The sequence below is a fragment of the Hibiscus syriacus genome, unplaced genomic scaffold (assembly GCF_006381635.1).
Source record: "Hibiscus syriacus cultivar Baekdansim isolate YM2019G1 unplaced genomic scaffold, ASM638163v2 tig00110676_pilon, whole genome shotgun sequence".
NCBI lineage: Eukaryota > Viridiplantae > Streptophyta > Magnoliopsida > Malvales > Malvaceae > Hibiscus > Hibiscus syriacus.
The window spans coordinates 229,369-246,989 of record NW_024062820.1 but is presented as its reverse complement, the minus strand read 5'-3'; the positions used below and the strand labels follow the sequence as shown (position 1 = coordinate 246,989).

Genomic DNA, 17,621 nt, shown 5'->3' with positions numbered 1-17,621 from the left:
GGTATCTTCAATATCTTAGCATCCCACGTGGATAAGAATAAAGGGCTCATTCCGGTACGCAGGTTCGATTTTCTATAACGATTATTGGCCGTTTAAGTTGAGGATTATTATTTGATACATTGAAATGAATTTTTTTTCCACATTATAATCTTAAAACTGCTTGTGGAATTATTATTATTAATTTTCCACAGAAAATGCATAAAATAATAATCCTTACATTAAACCGATACAGGGGACCTAAGTGAAGAATAAATAGCAGAAACGAATACTAATACACGCTTTCCATGTAGTGATATTTTGTAGTACAAGTTCCATAAGTTGAACCCAACACACAAAACTACAACCCAACCAGTTGATTCATGCCTCAAGGGGGGGGGGGGGGGCGGGTGGAATACTAGTTATGTAGCATCTAAAATTGAAACAACATAGAAATAAGCCAGAATCGGATAATCATCACTAATTCTCGAATTCTTTCTACGTTCATAATGGCACATCCAACAATGCCCCGAAAGAATATATATATATGCGAAAACATAAAACAGGCAACTAAAATAATAGTTTCAAAGCTAACCGAGTAATTGTATATGCCCTCCCCAAGCCAAAATTCAATGTTCTCGACAGCTCCAAACCACACCGGTATGCAAGACAATTGGATCTCATAGTTTGATATCTGTTAAAACGATGATAATGATAATGCTTTATCCTATTGTAGCACTATTCATAGATTTTATTTGGAAAGGAACAAACACTACATCCAGTAGACTGGAGACATCCACTGTAAAGATCATTAAAGGGCCAATATGCGTACTTCGGCCCTAGTCCCTATCCCAAGGACGGGCATGCGTCAAACAAATTCAAACCAGAAAAACTACCAAGGCTTTCCCCTTCAAGAAATAATAAGAATCCCAGCTTCTCACCTCGAATAAGTGCGGAGTGAAGCTCAAAATGAATGTCTTCATGGGCCTTCGTGATCTGGTGTAAGAACTGCCAACAGCAGAAAAGAAGAATCAAGGCATGACACAAATCAAAGGAACTCCCAAAAACACCATATAATAAAAAAAAACAAATATAGGACTCATTAGTTTCCTATGATATACAGGATAAATATTATTAATTTGATGTTAGAATGCACTAAACTGATACTACAGAAAAAAAATTAAATACGAAACGTTGCAGGGTATACGAGGCCAATAGACGTACATATGTATCAACAATAGGTGTCAAACTAATTTGATCTTCACCCAAGTTTGGGAAACAAACATGGTAATACAAGAAAAAAAAGGCTATCTCAGTAATATAATAATTTGCAAAAGTCAGAACTCAGAAGGACAAAAACAAAGTCAGGAAACTGTTTAAAGGTTATAAGGCAGTATAATTGTTACAATCAGTGGCTGTGTGCTAAAACAAAACAGTCTCAGAGAAGACACAAAGATAAAGGGGTTAGAATAACATTTTAGAAACTATTAATCACCAGAAACAATATCGATTTTCACACTGCCCCGACCAATATCTTTTAGGCTGACCGGGATCCTTCGTTATTCATACCCCACTCTTCTTGAGGCTCGTTACCATTGACGAGTACTACCCCATCATTGGAATCAGCATCCAAAACAACAGCCTCCTCTTGGCTACCCTCTTCTTCATTCTGCTCTAATCCATTGGGTTCTGCAGCCTGAATCCCACAAATAAAGGACAAAGTAAAACCAGGCCTTAGCCGTGAACCACTCAAAGCAGTTCCTAGATTTAATATATTGTCAACTTAAATAGAAATATATACATATCGATTATATACCTCATGATAAAGATCACCATTTTCAAGTGGCTCCTCATCCTCTACTTGCATGCTTCTGAAAGCATCCACAAGTGTAATATGCGATCTATCAGCACGGTTCAAATAGTCTGATGCAGGAGGATAAACACCCCTACAAAGCAATTGAAAGTCTATAACATATCCATGTGAGACAGAAAAATAGGGTGTGTCAACAAGGCTTTGCACCCAAAGCAAGATGTAGAAAAATCATAGAGCAACCAAGAAGGACAAACAATTGGAATAAAATGATTTATCCAATGTGAATGGGTGAAAGTGATAACAAAGAAAATTGCCTACAAATATAGTAACCAAGAACAAGTAACAATAAATAACAGAAAGGAATCCTGTTTGATACCTTGCTTCTGCCACTTTAGACTCAACAGAAAGAGAGAGTTCCCAATCCTCAAACAAGTTAGGATACTCTCGTGGGTCAGCTAAAGATTCAGCAGCCTTTGGATTAACCTGCAGATGACATAAAAATAACATCAAATTGTTTAGCAATCTATTCAATTAATCAAACATAATAAGTTACACAAGTCAAAAAGTGTTGGGATAGGTAGATTCGACTTTTTGAGTATCATAACAGAAACATGCAAGCCACTCAGAACTCATGAACAACAAGCTTAGAGGGTATGAAGAATAGTAAACTATTTAGAAGATCAAAGAAGCGGAACCAAAACGAACAAGAGTTTATGATAAAACTAACCCAGTTCATAAAGAAAGCAGGACAAAAAACACCACCAAACACAAGGTAATGAGAACTAACCTTGATGAGGTCTTTTCTCCAAGTTGCCACTATCTCTGAAACCTTGCTTGGAAGATAAGATCGAGCCATAAGAGCAGCCTCTGGTATCCGATTGCTGCAAAGGAATACTTCAATAAATCCATAACTACTGGCACACGTGGCAGGCTATTTTTATCAGGTACTGACACGGAATTACCTTTCCACTAAAAGCTGAAGGCAGTCCTCCAATTTACCCAACATGAATAAACAAAGGAAAGCAACATTGTTCTTCCCTTGCTCTTTGGAAAGCGATGCAAGTCTTGATATTCCTTCAGCATCTCCCAAGGAGGAATAAAGTAGCAATAAACCACTCAGATCCATCGCATGCTTCATGCATTCCTCAGCCATTGCTAGCTGCAATGACAATTGACAAGTTCAAAATAATTAAAAGAAATTATTCAAACTAGCCAAGGAATGAAAAACTAGCAATTTATATGGCAGTGTATGTCCATTGCGCTACTTTAAGACAAAAAGGTAGTGCATGTTATACAATTCGAAATCTACTTTTTTTATATAAGAATGGGAGGCCTCGTTAAAAACCACCTTCATAACCGTCAAAAAACCCTAAGGTAACTTGACGGCCATTGGAAGGAGGAAAAGAGTGCCTCATAATTTTATTACTGCCAAATAAAACATTAAATTATAACCAGCACATAACAGACAAAACCAACAAAACAAATTAACCTATAAGAACCTAAAAACAATGGATCACCCAATTCCTATCTTAGCTAATTCATCCACTTTACAATTCACAATCCTACTGACATGTTTAACAACAACACTCTTATCTTCTACCAATTCACTAATTTCCTTGACTAGCGAACTGAAAATCGTAGGAGAAGCACTCGACCACTTTATCCATTCCACAGCTTTACTACTATCACTCTCCACCATTAGTTTGCCCCTAGAACTCCACCTAGACTTGAAAAAGAATAACAATCCTGCTTGGATAGCCAACAACTCGGCCAGAATTGGAGGGCCTCCCCCAACACTCTCAGAGAAAGTACCCAACACAGCCCCGTCATCATCCCTCAGAATACCACCAATACCCCCTTTACTCCAAGACTTCTCCACGGCTCCATCAACATTAATCTTGAAAAAACCTTTAGGAGGAGGTTTCCAAGAAAGCGATGAATCAACAGATTTAACCTTATACACACAGGAATCAGCAATAACCGGATTCCCCACAATGCAATCGAACATAATATGGACATTCGGAAATTTCGCAACAAACCAAGAAACCAGTCTATATCTCGTTAAGAAATGCAACATAGCAGTGTCCATCTTCCTTCCTTCAAAAATAATCACATTCCTTAACTTCCATACAGACCAAATAACAGCTCCAGGTATAAAGGCCCATATTTTTGAACGAGGGACCAACTCTCTCCATCCTGCAAGAAGAACAGGACTTTCTGGAACAACAAAAGCAACATCCCAACTGAATAAAAAGTAAGACCATAACTTCCACACTACCGGGCAAAGGATGAATAAGTGTGAAACTGTTTCTGCATCCAAACCACACAATGGACATAGATTATCCACAACCCCATTAACTCCTCGTTTCTAAAGCTCAACTTTAACCCCTATGTTCAACGTCAGAACCTGCCATAAAAAGACTTCCACTCGGGGAGGAGCTACCCCAAGCCAAACAAGATTATTCCAATCTAAATCCACCTTCTCTTGCTCATTCATCAGTCTTAAGCAAGATTTAACTGAAAAACCCCCCTCCCCGTTCCCTTTCCACACAGAGATGTCTTTCAATGAAACGTCAACAACAACGCTACATAAAATAGCGTTTAAATCGAGCCAAAGCTGTAACTCCCAATCCGCAAGATTTCTCCCAACTTGAATGTCCCAAGTCCACCCTGCTTGACTATGTTTTCTGAATTCCGAGATTGTTCCCCATTTGTTGACTGCAAGAGCGTACAACCTTGGAAATATGTCTTTAAAAGACACTCTCCCCTCCCACACATCATGCCAGAACAGAATAGCCTCCCCACTCCCCGCCTTAAAACTCAAATGATTTCTGAATATATCCCCAAACTCATCCTTAGCCAAACAATTATTTATAACTCCTTTCCATACCCATGAAGCTTTTGGGAAACCCATTCTCTCAATAGACAAATCCCTTGGGTCAACACCATTCTTAGAACATATAACCCTTTTCCACCATGAGCTCGATTCAGCCGAAAAACGCCAAGACCATTTACCCAAGAGTGCTCTGTTCATGAGCGACAAATCAATAATCCCTAACCTGCCTAACTCCTTAGGCTTACATACAGACTGCCATTTGACCCAATGAATTCTTCTTTTCCCATTTGAATCACCCCATAAAAAGTTCGCCATTATTTTCGAAATCTACTTCAGAAAATTGTAATGTGCATCTGTCATTAAAGAAGACCCTGAGCATACAAGGCCATCTCACAATTCATTTTGGGGTAGTATTTTGGTCGATATGGAAAGCTAGGAATGCAATGGTGTTCGAAGGTTCCCCCTTGGATAGGATGTCTCTGTTTTTTATTGCTAGATTCAGGTTATCTAAATGGTTTCTAGCCAAGTATCCTAAGTGTCCTATTCAGGAGGATGTGCTGATTGGTGATCCATCTCTTGCAGATGGTATTAAAGCTCTCAACATTTACAATTTTCAGGTTTCTCGCTGGATTCCACCCCCTATGGATTTTTTGAAGATGAATGTCGATGGAGCTGTTAGACTTGATGGCTCAAATGGAGGTATAGGAGGTATTTTGAGAGATTGGAATAGCAACTCCCTTCTGACTTTTTCAGAAAATGTAGGTCAGGGTCCCCCGCCGGTTGCTGAGTTAAAGGCTATTAAGAGAGGCATTGAAATCTATATGTCTTCTTGTTGGGTTAAGGTTGGAAGGTTGATTGTGGAAAGTGACTGTAAGTCGGCTGTGGAATGGGTCCATACCCCAGCTTTGGCCCCTGTTTTTATCCTCCCATTAGTTAAAGAGATTTCATCTTTTATCTCGGACAGGGTGCACTCAATTAGACTGATTCCAAGGGTGTGTAATGGGGAGGCTGATAGTTTAGCAAAGATGGGAACTGGTTGATGTTTAGTCGTTTCCAGTGCGTTTTATCGTTTGAGTTTAGGTTTTTGGTTCTGTTGAGTAGCTTAGTCTGTTGTGTTTTCAGTATGGTGTTTATGTTAAATCTTATGTAATTTCGGAGGAGTAATAAAGTTTCTAAGGCACTCTTTTCCTCCTTCTTTGATCAAGAAGGAGGTTTTTAAGGAGGCCTGTCATTCTTATCAAAAAAAAAATTTACCAGTTAACTAACCAAGCCATAGCTCATATAGATTGAAAAATAGTAATTAAAAGCAAAGCACTATTTCTACATCCTTAAGAAATTCATTCAAGAGCCAACACATTGAACATTTTCAAAATGTGATCTGTAACCACAACATGATACAAATATAGAAGCAAAAGCTACTAAAAAAGAGTGCTAGGAGAATAAAGAATGACAATCATTACAGAGCAAACAAAAATGACAATCATAACTGACAATCAAAAGAGAGCAAAATGGCTCAGAAAAAGTTGGCAAGTAGAGAACACACAACACCTTTCCAGAGGACAAGGCCAAGTTTCCCAACTGCTTCCATTTAGACTCACTCTGAACTTCGGCAGCTATTTCCTGCACAAATGAGCATGAATCTCCAGTGATGACCAAAATTTCTTAAAGAGAAAAATCAAAGCTTAACACAATTGAATATATAAATCAAATATTCAAGCAAGGAAAAGATCTAAGAAGTTATACTTTCCTCCCAACCCAATTAGACAACTCTGACCTTAGCAATATCGAGTTCACCAAGCTGTATCGCAAGCTCAAATCTGTAGTCAGGGTCTGTAGCTACTTCTAGAGCTTCCTCTACCATACCTCGTGATTCCAGGAAATGGGCCACACTATCAAGCAAGCAAACCACTGATTAGATCCAAAAAGTATTTCAAAAATCACAACTTAAACATGGAGAAATTCAATAGAACAATTTTAAAATAAATGCTTTCAGGGAATGGAATGCCCAAAGGTAGAGGGACTAGCTTCAGAGTAAGCTACTTATAAAGACAAACTGGAATTCTGAGTTTATCAACAAATCCAGATATGATAAGATACTACCAAAGATGAAAGCACAATTTCAAGCACAAGGGGCATAAATATTCAGCATGAGCTGAGTAATCAAGAACCAAAAAATGAAAAAGTAGTACATATGAAAGAATGGGAAAGGAGAAATGAAGTTTACATCTAAAACCCAGTTTTGAACAGTTGCAAGAATGATGGAACACGACCAACTATATTCTTTGAAAATGGAAGGAAATAGATTGAGGTGCATACCTATTATGGTGCTCTTTAGGAATTGAAGGTAAAATTTCATTGGCCCTTTCCAAGTCTCCGCGCATCACAAGAGTCTTGTATTCAATCAGGGTGAGTAGTAATGTGTATCCCATGACACTGTACGCATGACACAAATGAGGGCAAATAGACACTAACAATGCATTTTCAAAGCAATCAACAAGCACTTTGACATAAAAATTAGCAATCATTAATTGACTTACTTAAACTCTTTGTCTATCAGATATACCCGACTTTGACTTGCAAGATATCCCAACAAGTACATTGGACGATCTAAATGAAACATTGTGGTAACCTAAAATCGTTAAATAATCAAAGTGAACATCAAAACCAACAAAAACCAATGCATCTAAATGTATGGAGCAATTTAAACCCAAGGATAAGCACATCACAAATACCTCTCCACCAACACAGTAATTAAGTCTCCATGAAGCGTTGTTGTAAATGAAACAGTCCCCAACCCAAATGCCAGTCCTGACACGTTCATTGGTCTCATGAAGAAGCTCAAATGCATCCTCAACTCCTTGCTCATCAACCGGTCTTCCACTATCTAAGTAAGACTGAACTACATCCCGCTGCAACATGGAGGTATCAAAATTCATTAGAGCATATTTGTAAGAAATTGTGCATTTAACAAAGAGTCCATTGATTTTGCTGATCTAAGAAGAAGATTACATTAAGGAGACTTACATTGTACTTTAGGATATAGAAAGATGTATCACTAGCTATTGCCACCAAGTCACCACTGTCAGCCCAATAGAGATTCTGACATATTCCATAACATAACCAAAGAGAAGTTTAGAATGCAAGATAGCTAAAGAATAAGCAAATGGAGCAAGTAGAGCTATTTTAGCTTACTTTCACAGTAACATCAATTCGACGAATCATCCTGCATTCAGCCCAATCGTAAAAACAAATAAAATCATTGGAGCACATTGCCAGTAAAGTGCCCCCAAAAATATGCTCAGCAGAGAAGGTTGGTCGGACACTCCTCTTTTCCTGGAAGTGTTAAATCTCTTTCAATACCACTACATTGTAAATATGAACTTGAGTATCGCATCAGATAAAATACCATAACAAATGGAACTACATAATACACATAATAAGGTTTTAATCATATACACTTAAAGAATAGCAAGTCAATCAGTTCAATTCAGAGCTAACATCGTCTTGAAAATTGCAATCCCCTTCCCTACCCAAAATTTTATTCAGACAGTTAAACCCAGCTCTCCAGAAGCGAAAGATCTGTTGTTTATATCATATCTTTCAACAACATAAAACAAAGTGTGCAAGCACAAAAACTTTTTTATATGTATAAAAATACCTTCCAAAATAAGGAACCATCTTAAAGACAAAAAAGTACGAACCTGGAAACTTTTGCTGAAAATCTTGATTTTTGATGTGCTTTCTTTAACAGCATACTCACCATCAGATGACCAAACGCATTCTAATGCTGAACCAAATGACCTATTTCTCCATGCTAAAGCTGTATAAATAATGTACTCACCGTCTCCACGGACTACAACAAACCTCCCATTTGGGTTATGCTTCAAGCTCTGAGAAATACAAGATAGACTTGTGGGTAAAAGATTATACACGAACAAACATAAAACACAGCTTACAAACAAAATTGATCAACATATTTTAGGAGTAACCCAAAACATTAAGCACGAATTCATTTAAATAATGCTAGAAATCAGTAACTTACTTGAGGGTATAGATCGCAGGTCCCCAATTCCTTGACAGCCAAGGGCAATCTTTCTCCATCAGTAACCTAAGAACCAAAGGAAAAACCTAACACCATCTCCTTAAGGTGAAAATTTCAATATTGAAGGTAACACCATGAATGCAGAAAGAGAATTTTTATGACAAATACACTACCTCAAAATCTGCTCCTACACTCTTAATATTCACGGTTTGAATTTCATTTTGCTTAGCCCATATGATTTTCCCACTGTTGTCCATACTTGCTACAGGTACCTCACTGCCGATTTTCACCATAATAGTTCCTTCATCATATCCAACCACAATCCTGCAAGATGAAAATGGTATTTAGTTTTACCTTGACATGAAGCAGGAACTCAGTTCAGAAATCCAATAGCATCAATTTGCATGTAAAAGGAAACATGCAACTAAAGAAGTAAGGTCAAACATAAAAGAATGGCGGTTATAATTGATTTTTCACATTTTTTCAATGAGAGTCTTAGTTGATTGCTCACATTTATCAGGAGTTGTTCTAGCATTTAATGACCAAAAATTCATTCTAGCATTTAACTATAAATAAACAACCTAGAAAAACATTAATAGTGAGGGGGAAAAAGAAGAAAATAAGCATAAACTGTTGCATGATTTAACCAAAAGAAATTACCTCCGTGAGCCTTTCATATATCCAACTGTCCAAACTCTCTCAAGACTATAATTCAATGTATTTTCTAGCCTGAAAACAAATGAATTGGTTAAAAAGTAAAATGTTGAAGCACGTAAAGTCATCACCAGATGCATCAAAGACTATTAAGATCAAAACATCTTAAGGAAACACTAAAGGATGAAATATCATTGTAATGAACCAAAGTGACTCCAGACCATGAATTTCTACATCTATCTCAAGATTAACCGGTCTATCGGCTGTGGTCTGGGAATTTTATGTTTTGCTTACCCATGCTTGTGGCCAGCTCAAAGCCCAAATTACTGTAACATGAAATAAAATAATAAAAATATTTTTGTATTAATACTTTTGTTTTTATAAATGAATCCAATGCATTTTCAAGCCCAAATTACAAATTTCCTAGTCCGGGTCCTGACCCTTGGACAGGTTTACTAAAGATGCCCATGCCAACCTTTTTTTACAATCCAAAAGCATTGACACTTTAACCAATTCAATACTCAGACATGAAGATGAGAAATAAGGCAAATCTTGAATTGTTATGCAGAAACAGAACCAGACAATATCAGTCTCACCACAAAACAAATGTCTAGCGATCAAAGGGTGTAAGCATACCAAAGCAGAAATGTTTCTACCTATAAGTGGTCGCATGCCAGATACGAACAGTCCCATCCTCAGAGCCAGTGATAATAATTGGAAGGTCAGGATGGAAACAAACAGCAGAAACGTTGTGTGTGTGGCCTTCCAATGTCTGAACACAACTCTTTGTTTGGTAGTCCCATACCTGCAGCCAAAAAATTTATCTGTGAATAGTTCTTCAAGATTTATTTATGGTCAAAAGATAGCAGAATATATATTGTACCACCATAGTGCATACCTTAGCAGTGTGATCATCAGAACCAGTAATCAGATAGGGCTTATCACCGCCTGTAAAGTAATCAACACAATTTACACCTTTCTGATGGGCATCCAGAGTAAAATTTGGGTCGGGGGAGCCAAGGTTCCAAATCTAGAAATTTCAGACAACGCCAAAGCTGATTTAGCAAGTTTATACCAAATGAAGCAAGAAAGATAATGAAAAAAATACAAGAAAGGTGCCCTTTGTACCTTTATAGTACGGTCAAGAGATGCACTGGCAAAAGTATTAGTGTCCTTGGGATTAAAGGTCACTTGCATGACATAATGGGAATGTCCCTCAAATATCTGAGTACACACCCAACCCTTCTCCCAATCCCAAAGCTTTATGAGCATATCATCAGACGATGACAACACATAAGGTAGAGTAGGATGGACAGCCACACATCTGATGTAATCGGTGTGTGCCTCAAATACTTTAACCTTATCCATCGTGTTGTAATTGTATACCCGAATAAACATGTCATCAGCTCCAGCAACAACCCATTGTTTGCGCGAAACAAACTTGGCTGACCTAACTGCAGATGAAAAATGTCAACTTCAGAGAATGGTTATAACATCATCGCGAAAAAAGAAAATGTGAAAATAGCATCAGCAGGCAAAGATAGATGAACCATAACAAATGAACACATACCTGGCAACTCAGTGACTTCGAATGACTTAGCCATGGTCTGTACACCAAGGACAGCTAGTTAACACTAAAGAATAAGTAAAACTCTAAACAGTTCAAATTCTACATATAATGACTAGCAAAATGACAAAACAAGGCTAATAACATTTTAATATCATGTTAAGAATTCAAAACCTTAAACTAAATAAGTTTAATGAAATTATTAATAAATTTATAGACTTATGAAATAATTATATCAAGGTGCACCTGAAAAGTCCATTCTTCATAGAACTAAAAAGATACAAAAAATGTTTCATAGATAAAGGACAAGCAAAAAACATGGTGCCAAAAGAGCCATGTCCCCATGTTCCATGGACAATGGTTGAGGGTAAGCAGAACCAGAGGGGGGCATGGTCCGCAAGATTTTGAAAATTGTCAATAACCCCCTGAAATTTTTAATTTTTTTTTCAATCGGCGCACTAAAAATGTTTGAAAGTTTTCTTTTATTTTCATTTTAAAAAAAATCGTTAATATTTATGTATATATACATACACTAGCACAAACCAAACGACCTCGGTGGTAAAGGAATTGTTGTTAATCCTTGAGGACCGAGTTCGAGCACCAAGAATGTCAAGGGTGGAGCGTTCAATTTCAAATGATAGAGAGTTATCTATGAATAGATATTGCCTTGTACTTACCCTAGATTAATAAAAATTTATATATATATATATATATGTATATGTATATATATATATATATATACACACACACATACTAAATAGATACATTCAAAATATAAATTTTATTAGCTGACTTGAATTGTCAAAGGACAAGTAACAAATATGTGAATTAAACTTTTTTTTAAAAAAAACGTGATCTTATTCTACAAGCTAGTTTTTGGAAGATTTTTTCTATTTCGTTATTGTCTTTTTTAATTATTTCTCGAAACATTCCCCTATTTTTATAGTATTTTCAAATAAAAATATTAAAAAATTATTTGGAGGAAAACCAAATTTTCATATTCCCTTTAATTTTTAATTGATGGAAAATTGAAAATATTTCAACAATCTCATGTAGTATTTTAGATAGTTTTAGGCTATTTTCTACTAAAAATAGAAGCAAATTTATATTGCTTTGTTCAACCTCTTAAGAGTTTCTTCTATTGAAGAAACACCATGAAACAAATAATAGTCAAAGACTCAAAGTTTTGTGTTATATATACACATACATTATATGATACCCTTTTTTACAAAAAGAATAAATAACACCCCCAAGCCGAGTGTCCACCACTGTCCATGGATTAGAGCAGATGATCATAAAAGTAGTGATGGAATAAGAAATGGAATTACTCGTAATGAACACAAGGAGTCAATTCAAGTACCATACCATAGGTCTAAGATTACTCTAGTCTAATGTAAAAGAAATTATCAATTCAAGTGAAGAGATGAAGAGGTGAGTCTATTACACATTTGTAGTTATTATTATTATTGTGCAAATAAGATTTAGGTACCTTATATCTTTCAGGGAAAAAAAAGCCCTTCGACTAAGCAGAATGGCCAAAATTAGTCTGGATTAAGGCTTAAACTAATTAAGTTCCATATATGTTTTCTATGGAAAAATAACCATCTAATACTCCAACCATAGTTTCTTGCATAGCATCCCACAACATCCACAGAATTGCACTGTGACATATGGCGGAAAATGTTTCAGACAGTACAAAAATACAAGCTCTATCATGAAATCTTCAAAAGTGCTTATTTTCTTCTCTACTTCAAAAGTACAATGAACAGAAGGATTAAAAAGACCCAAACAGGATAGTTATTTAACTAAACTCCAGATACTAACCGAAATAATAAAATATAACCCTTATTCACCAATTTTTTTCAGATTATGGCATTTCACTACCATGGAATATGAAAAAGCTTCTTGTTTTAGCAATCAATAAAACTCCCATACCTGTGACTGGTAGTTCCAGATACACACAGTTCCGGTATACAAACTTGCTAGAATCCTGCAATTACATTTATAATAGATCACATTTAGCCTTCAACCTTGAAAAAGATAAAATTCGAATAAATGGGAAACAGAGTGAAGTTAGAAATCACCATGGTTCTGTTGGATGGAGATCTACGGATTTTACTCTCTCTGACCTTTGAGCAAGTTTCCTCTGATCCAAACATCACAGTTAAGAACATTACTCACACATTTGCAAATAATAAGATCTAGCCCACACATAAAACAGAAGTCAAATGAGATTAATAACACGTACCTTAATTTCGAGTCTGAGTGGCTGTTAAAAAAGACAAGCAATTAGTCGAAACCAAATAAAATCTTAAATCAAAATCATTCAACAGTGTGAAAGAAAACAAAATCGAAATTTCGAGTCACATTGAACGATTCGAATAAGAAAATAAAAGAAAAACACATTCATTCGGCAGATCTCAATATATTCAAATCCCTAACCATCTAGTTTGGCTGCATAGTACTGAAATGATAAAAGGCGGGAAAATAACATAACTGAAAAATCTTCCCATTTCGGGTTCCATAAATTAAACAGGAAATTGAGAATTGAGAAGAAACAAAGAGGAATTGAACCAGATCTAATGCGGAACCAAACAGATCAATAAATTAACTAACCATTTTTGCAGAAAAAAATTATAAAGAAGATGCCGAGATCGAGATCGTGGTTTCAATATAGAAAGAGATGCCTTTGATTGGTGTAATGTAAGAGACAGAGAGAATGGTCTACTCTGTGTGTTTTAACGTAAAAATGTGAATTGGAAAGAGACCCAATGCTTTTGGAAGGGATAGATTTACGGAAGTGCCACTCTCTGCCTTCGTTAAATGAAAGGATAATATTGTAATATAGATTATAAAAATAATATTCAAGTTAAATTATATTTAAAAATTAATTATATTTGGTATATACTTGGTGGTTGAAGGATTTATTATTCATGAAATATTGAATTCTATTATCGCATATGTAAAAATATAAACATTTATTGTCAAATTGATAGATATTTATTAATTGAGTTAGTTTAGAAAAAAAATCAATCATGAATAAATAAAAGTGAAATATAAATGTTTTGATGTTGATCTTATCATAGAAAACAATTCATTGTCGGAAATGATTAAAAAAAAGTGAATTATTTAGAAGCTTAATAACATTCGATAAATCACTAAAGTTTAGTGCCTTAAGCACCGTTGTTTTACGTGTTGATAACGGTTAGATGGTATAATTGAAGTCAAAATTAAAATTTAGTACTATAATTGAAACAATTAAAACTCTTTTAATTTTATTAATTTTACACAGATTTATGACCGTTGGATGAATGAAAACATCTGACCGTTGGATGAATGAAAACATATGACTGAAATTAACAATAAGAAACGTGAAGATATTCATTGGGGGAACAAGGAGTCAATCTCAACTATTTATTTACACTCATCAAACGGTTTTATATCTGTGAGTTTTATATTGTGTAAGTTGTATATATATAATCCAAATATGTTGAACAAATATGCATATTATATTATATTATAAGATTAATATGAAATATGAGTTATCTTCCATGGAATTTTACACAAGTGCAAGAACAAGGTTAAATTAATATCACCCAATTAATTACAACTCCGAACTGCCCTTTATTCGTTGCCCCACACGCTGACGGGAAGAACATAACAACCAGTAGGCGTAATAGATTTGCATCTTCAAGCTTATGATCCACAATGCCATCAAACATTAGCAGGATCCGAGCCGTGAGAGCCACTAATGTTGACCACAACCGTCCCTTTATCGCACCCAAGCACCACCCTGTTATAAAACCAGAATCAGAACCACAAACTCTGCCTATAAAATAACACAATCAATGTCGGTAAACTTACTTGCTGGAATCCTTCGTGTAAGCAACGCTCCACACTCTTTCAAGCCCGTATTCCAATGTATGCTCAAGCCTGTGGATTTGGGTTCGAAATTGTCAGTTTTGGAAGACATTATTGGATCTTAGAATGTAATAAAAGTTGGGTAAACTGCATTCATGTCCATGTAACTATGAGTGGATTTTATCTTAATTATCGATTTTTTAATTTTTTTAATTTTTTTAATTAGATCATTTAATTATTTAAATATTGTTAATTAAGTTAACTTTTGAATAAAGAGATGGCATAGTTGTTAAAAAAATAGTATAATTTTATATTTGATTCTCAATATTTATATATTATGTTAATTTAATCTTAATTTTGATTAAAATTTAATCTTCAATTAAATGGTGATATGTGTCACTAGACCAAATCAATCACATATTTGAAGACAAATTACAACATTCTTTTATATTATTAATGTTGTAATATATTACCAAATAAGGGGTTTGGTCGAGTGGTTCATGCGCGCACAAAATTTTTCCTTGTCCCAATAAATTAAAATTAAGAAAACATCCTCTAATTAGGGAGTGACACATGCTATCATCTAATTAGAGATTAAGTTTATTTAATTGAATTAAAATTAAGAGTAAATTAATATAATATATAAATATTAAGGGTCAAATATGTAATTATATTGATTTTTTAACAGTCACGTCACTTCTTTCATTAAATATTAACGAGAGTCGAGAAATGATTTTATTAGTTATACTTAAAAAAATAAGTAACTTGATTAACAAAATTAAAAGATCAATTGTTAACGTGAAATCCGCTAGCAGTCATGGGTGTAGTTTACCCTAAAAGTTATTAGCTGCAAAGGAAAGTTACCTGTAGCTTGTTTTGTCCCAGACACCGACGGTGCCATCTTCAGAACAAGTAATTATAATTGGAAGGTCAGGGTGGACACTTATTGCAGTAACATTATGTGCATGCCCTTCTAGTTCTTGGACACAACATTTGGTTTCATAGTCCCATACCTGTTGATCAGTCAGAGTTTATGATCCCGAAAAATGTGAAATTATATCCGTAACTGCGATAAACACAACAGAATCGAAGTTATAGTCGAGGAAGTGTGATTGGTTACAAACCTTAGCAGTGAAATCATCAGAACCAGTGATCAGAAATGGTTTATCACCAGCCATGAAGTATTCAATGCAATCAATCCCTTCCGAATGAGCATCCAATGTAGACTCCAGAGATCCAGAATCCATGTTCCAAATCTGAAAATTCGGGACATTTTCAGACAAACAAACAGAACATTTCTAATATTTCAACAATGTTTAAGCACGTTTTTCTGTTTTCAGGTACCTTAATGGTGCCGTCGAGCGATACACTTGCGAAAGTGTCGAGTTCTTTCGGATCGAAAGCGGCTTGCATCACATAATGTCCATGTCCCTCGAACACCCTACTGCAGATCCAACCCTTCTCCCAGTCCCACAGCTTTATAAGCTTGTCGTCGGAGGCCGACAACACGTATGGAAGTGTCGGATGAATAGCCAGACTCCGAACGTAATCGGTATGCGCCTCGATTTCTTTGATCATTTCTGTCGTATCGTAGTTGAATACGCGGATGACACCATCATCAGCTCCAACGACAATCCAGTTTTCCCGTTCTATGAACTTGGCTGACCTTACTGCAATTTCCAAATACATTTTGATGCACATTAGAGACTTTCCTAGTTAAGCTAACAAGAGAGAATTGCTAGAACTGTGAATATTTATTAGAGAACAAAAGATTATATCTCCACCTGGTGATTCGGTGACCTTGAAGGACTTTTCTATTTTCTACAGAAACATTGGAAATTTGAGTTAGTGCTTAGTATATTAGTAAGAAATCCAAGCATTGTTGTTTCTTTTCTTCATCAACTAGTCTTTCTGTTTTTGTTTACATGCATACATACATATTGAATTGCCATACCTGTGACTGATAGTTCCATATACACACATTTCCGGAGTACAAAGCGGCTAAAATCCTGCATGAAAATTTGTCATTTAAAACACTTTAACATCTGTTCAGAATTTTTCTTAGCTTGTCGAGAACGCACACACTCTGCAAACGTAAATACTCGAACTCAGATTCTCATTCTAGGGAGATTAACATTCTTTTTTTACTGCCGAGTACCCCCAATGAATTCGGAAACTATATGATTAAATGGTTAAAGAAAAGAACGTTTGAATACCATGGTTTCGATGAATGCAGATCCACACACTTCACTCTCTCTGAAGTTTGAACAGATTCTTTCTGCACCAAAAGATAATATAATTCCCATCAAACTCAGTAAAATTCCTTCATCATATGAAAGAGGAGAAGAAGATGGTAATATACCTCAAATTTAAGTAAGTGGGCCTTTCTCATCCACAATATATAGTAACGCAAATGAGAGGGACAGGAAAAACACAAAATTATCAGTAAAAATTACATGAAAATTTCCAACTCGAAAAAACAATTAATTATAAATGACAAGCCTCACCATTGTTTGAAGTTGGTTTTTGTGGGAAAGGAGAATAAAGTTTCAAAAGCTGAAATTTCTTGCGATTAAATGAATCAAGCTGGGAGTAAATTGGAGAAGGCAAGAAGTGATTATATAGTAGTTGGGCAATCTTTGCCATTAAGGAAAATGATGAATACAACATGCATGCATTTGAGCATTTCTTCGTTTTCACCACATCTTCCGTTGCCATAGAATTTTCGGTCTTTCCTATGAAGTGTCATTCGACGTTTCCTTGTCCGTTGATCACTTACGACGCGTGGGAATGAACGGTCACGATTAACCTTACACGTTGTTCGTTGTTTTTTTGACCATATGATAGGGAAAACACACACCAAGTGGTTACT

At 35.6% G+C, this 17,621-nt stretch overlaps 2 protein-coding genes across 5 annotated transcripts; both read right to left on the bottom strand.

Moving 5' to 3' along the window:
• Positions 1-435: 435 nt before the first annotated feature.
• LOC120137636 (coatomer subunit beta'-2-like) lies at positions 436-13,622 on the bottom strand. 3 transcript variants are annotated; one of them, XR_005517445.1, is made up of 26 exons: positions 13,505-13,622; positions 13,137-13,157; positions 12,973-13,034; positions 12,824-12,878; positions 10,892-10,928; positions 10,450-10,775; positions 10,220-10,351; positions 9,978-10,126; positions 9,328-9,396; positions 8,841-8,991; positions 8,668-8,733; positions 8,327-8,515; positions 7,818-7,958; positions 7,650-7,724; positions 7,358-7,534; positions 7,163-7,254; positions 6,942-7,058; positions 6,400-6,514; positions 6,174-6,245; positions 2,752-2,948; positions 2,577-2,670; positions 2,166-2,272; positions 1,793-1,922; positions 1,472-1,672; positions 918-984; positions 436-670 (listed from the first exon to the last, which is right to left on the bottom strand). XR_005517445.1 is itself a non-coding variant. In XM_039153335.1 (26 exons), the coding sequence occupies exons 1-25, from the start codon at positions 13,505-13,507 to the stop codon at positions 956-958; spliced, it is 2,733 nt and encodes a 910-aa protein (XP_039009266.1). In that variant the 5' UTR covers positions 13,508-13,622; the 3' UTR covers positions 436-670; positions 918-955. The 3 variants fall into 3 exon arrangements, 2 of the variants coding, with proteins under 2 accessions (XP_039009266.1, XP_039009265.1); XM_039153335.1 differs by having other exon boundaries at positions 1,546-1,672; XM_039153334.1 differs by lacking the exon at positions 436-670 and having other exon boundaries at positions 711-984.
• An 813-nt stretch (positions 13,623-14,435) lies between these two features.
• Positions 14,436-17,337, bottom strand: LOC120137638 (coatomer subunit beta'-1-like). 2 transcript variants are annotated; one of them, XM_039153336.1, is made up of 10 exons: positions 17,257-17,337; positions 17,112-17,132; positions 16,966-17,027; positions 16,704-16,758; positions 16,534-16,570; positions 16,094-16,419; positions 15,874-16,005; positions 15,614-15,762; positions 14,753-14,821; positions 14,436-14,681 (listed from the first exon to the last, which is right to left on the bottom strand). In XM_039153336.1, exons 1-10 carry the CDS (start codon positions 17,257-17,259, stop codon positions 14,603-14,605), a joined length of 933 nt encoding a protein of 310 aa, XP_039009267.1. In that variant the 5' UTR covers positions 17,260-17,337; the 3' UTR covers positions 14,436-14,602. The 2 variants fall into 2 exon arrangements, with proteins under 2 accessions (XP_039009267.1, XP_039009268.1); XM_039153337.1 differs by lacking the exon at positions 14,436-14,681 and having other exon boundaries at positions 14,758-14,889; positions 15,612-15,762; positions 17,257-17,335.
• Between the last annotated feature and the right edge of the window lie 284 nt (positions 17,338-17,621).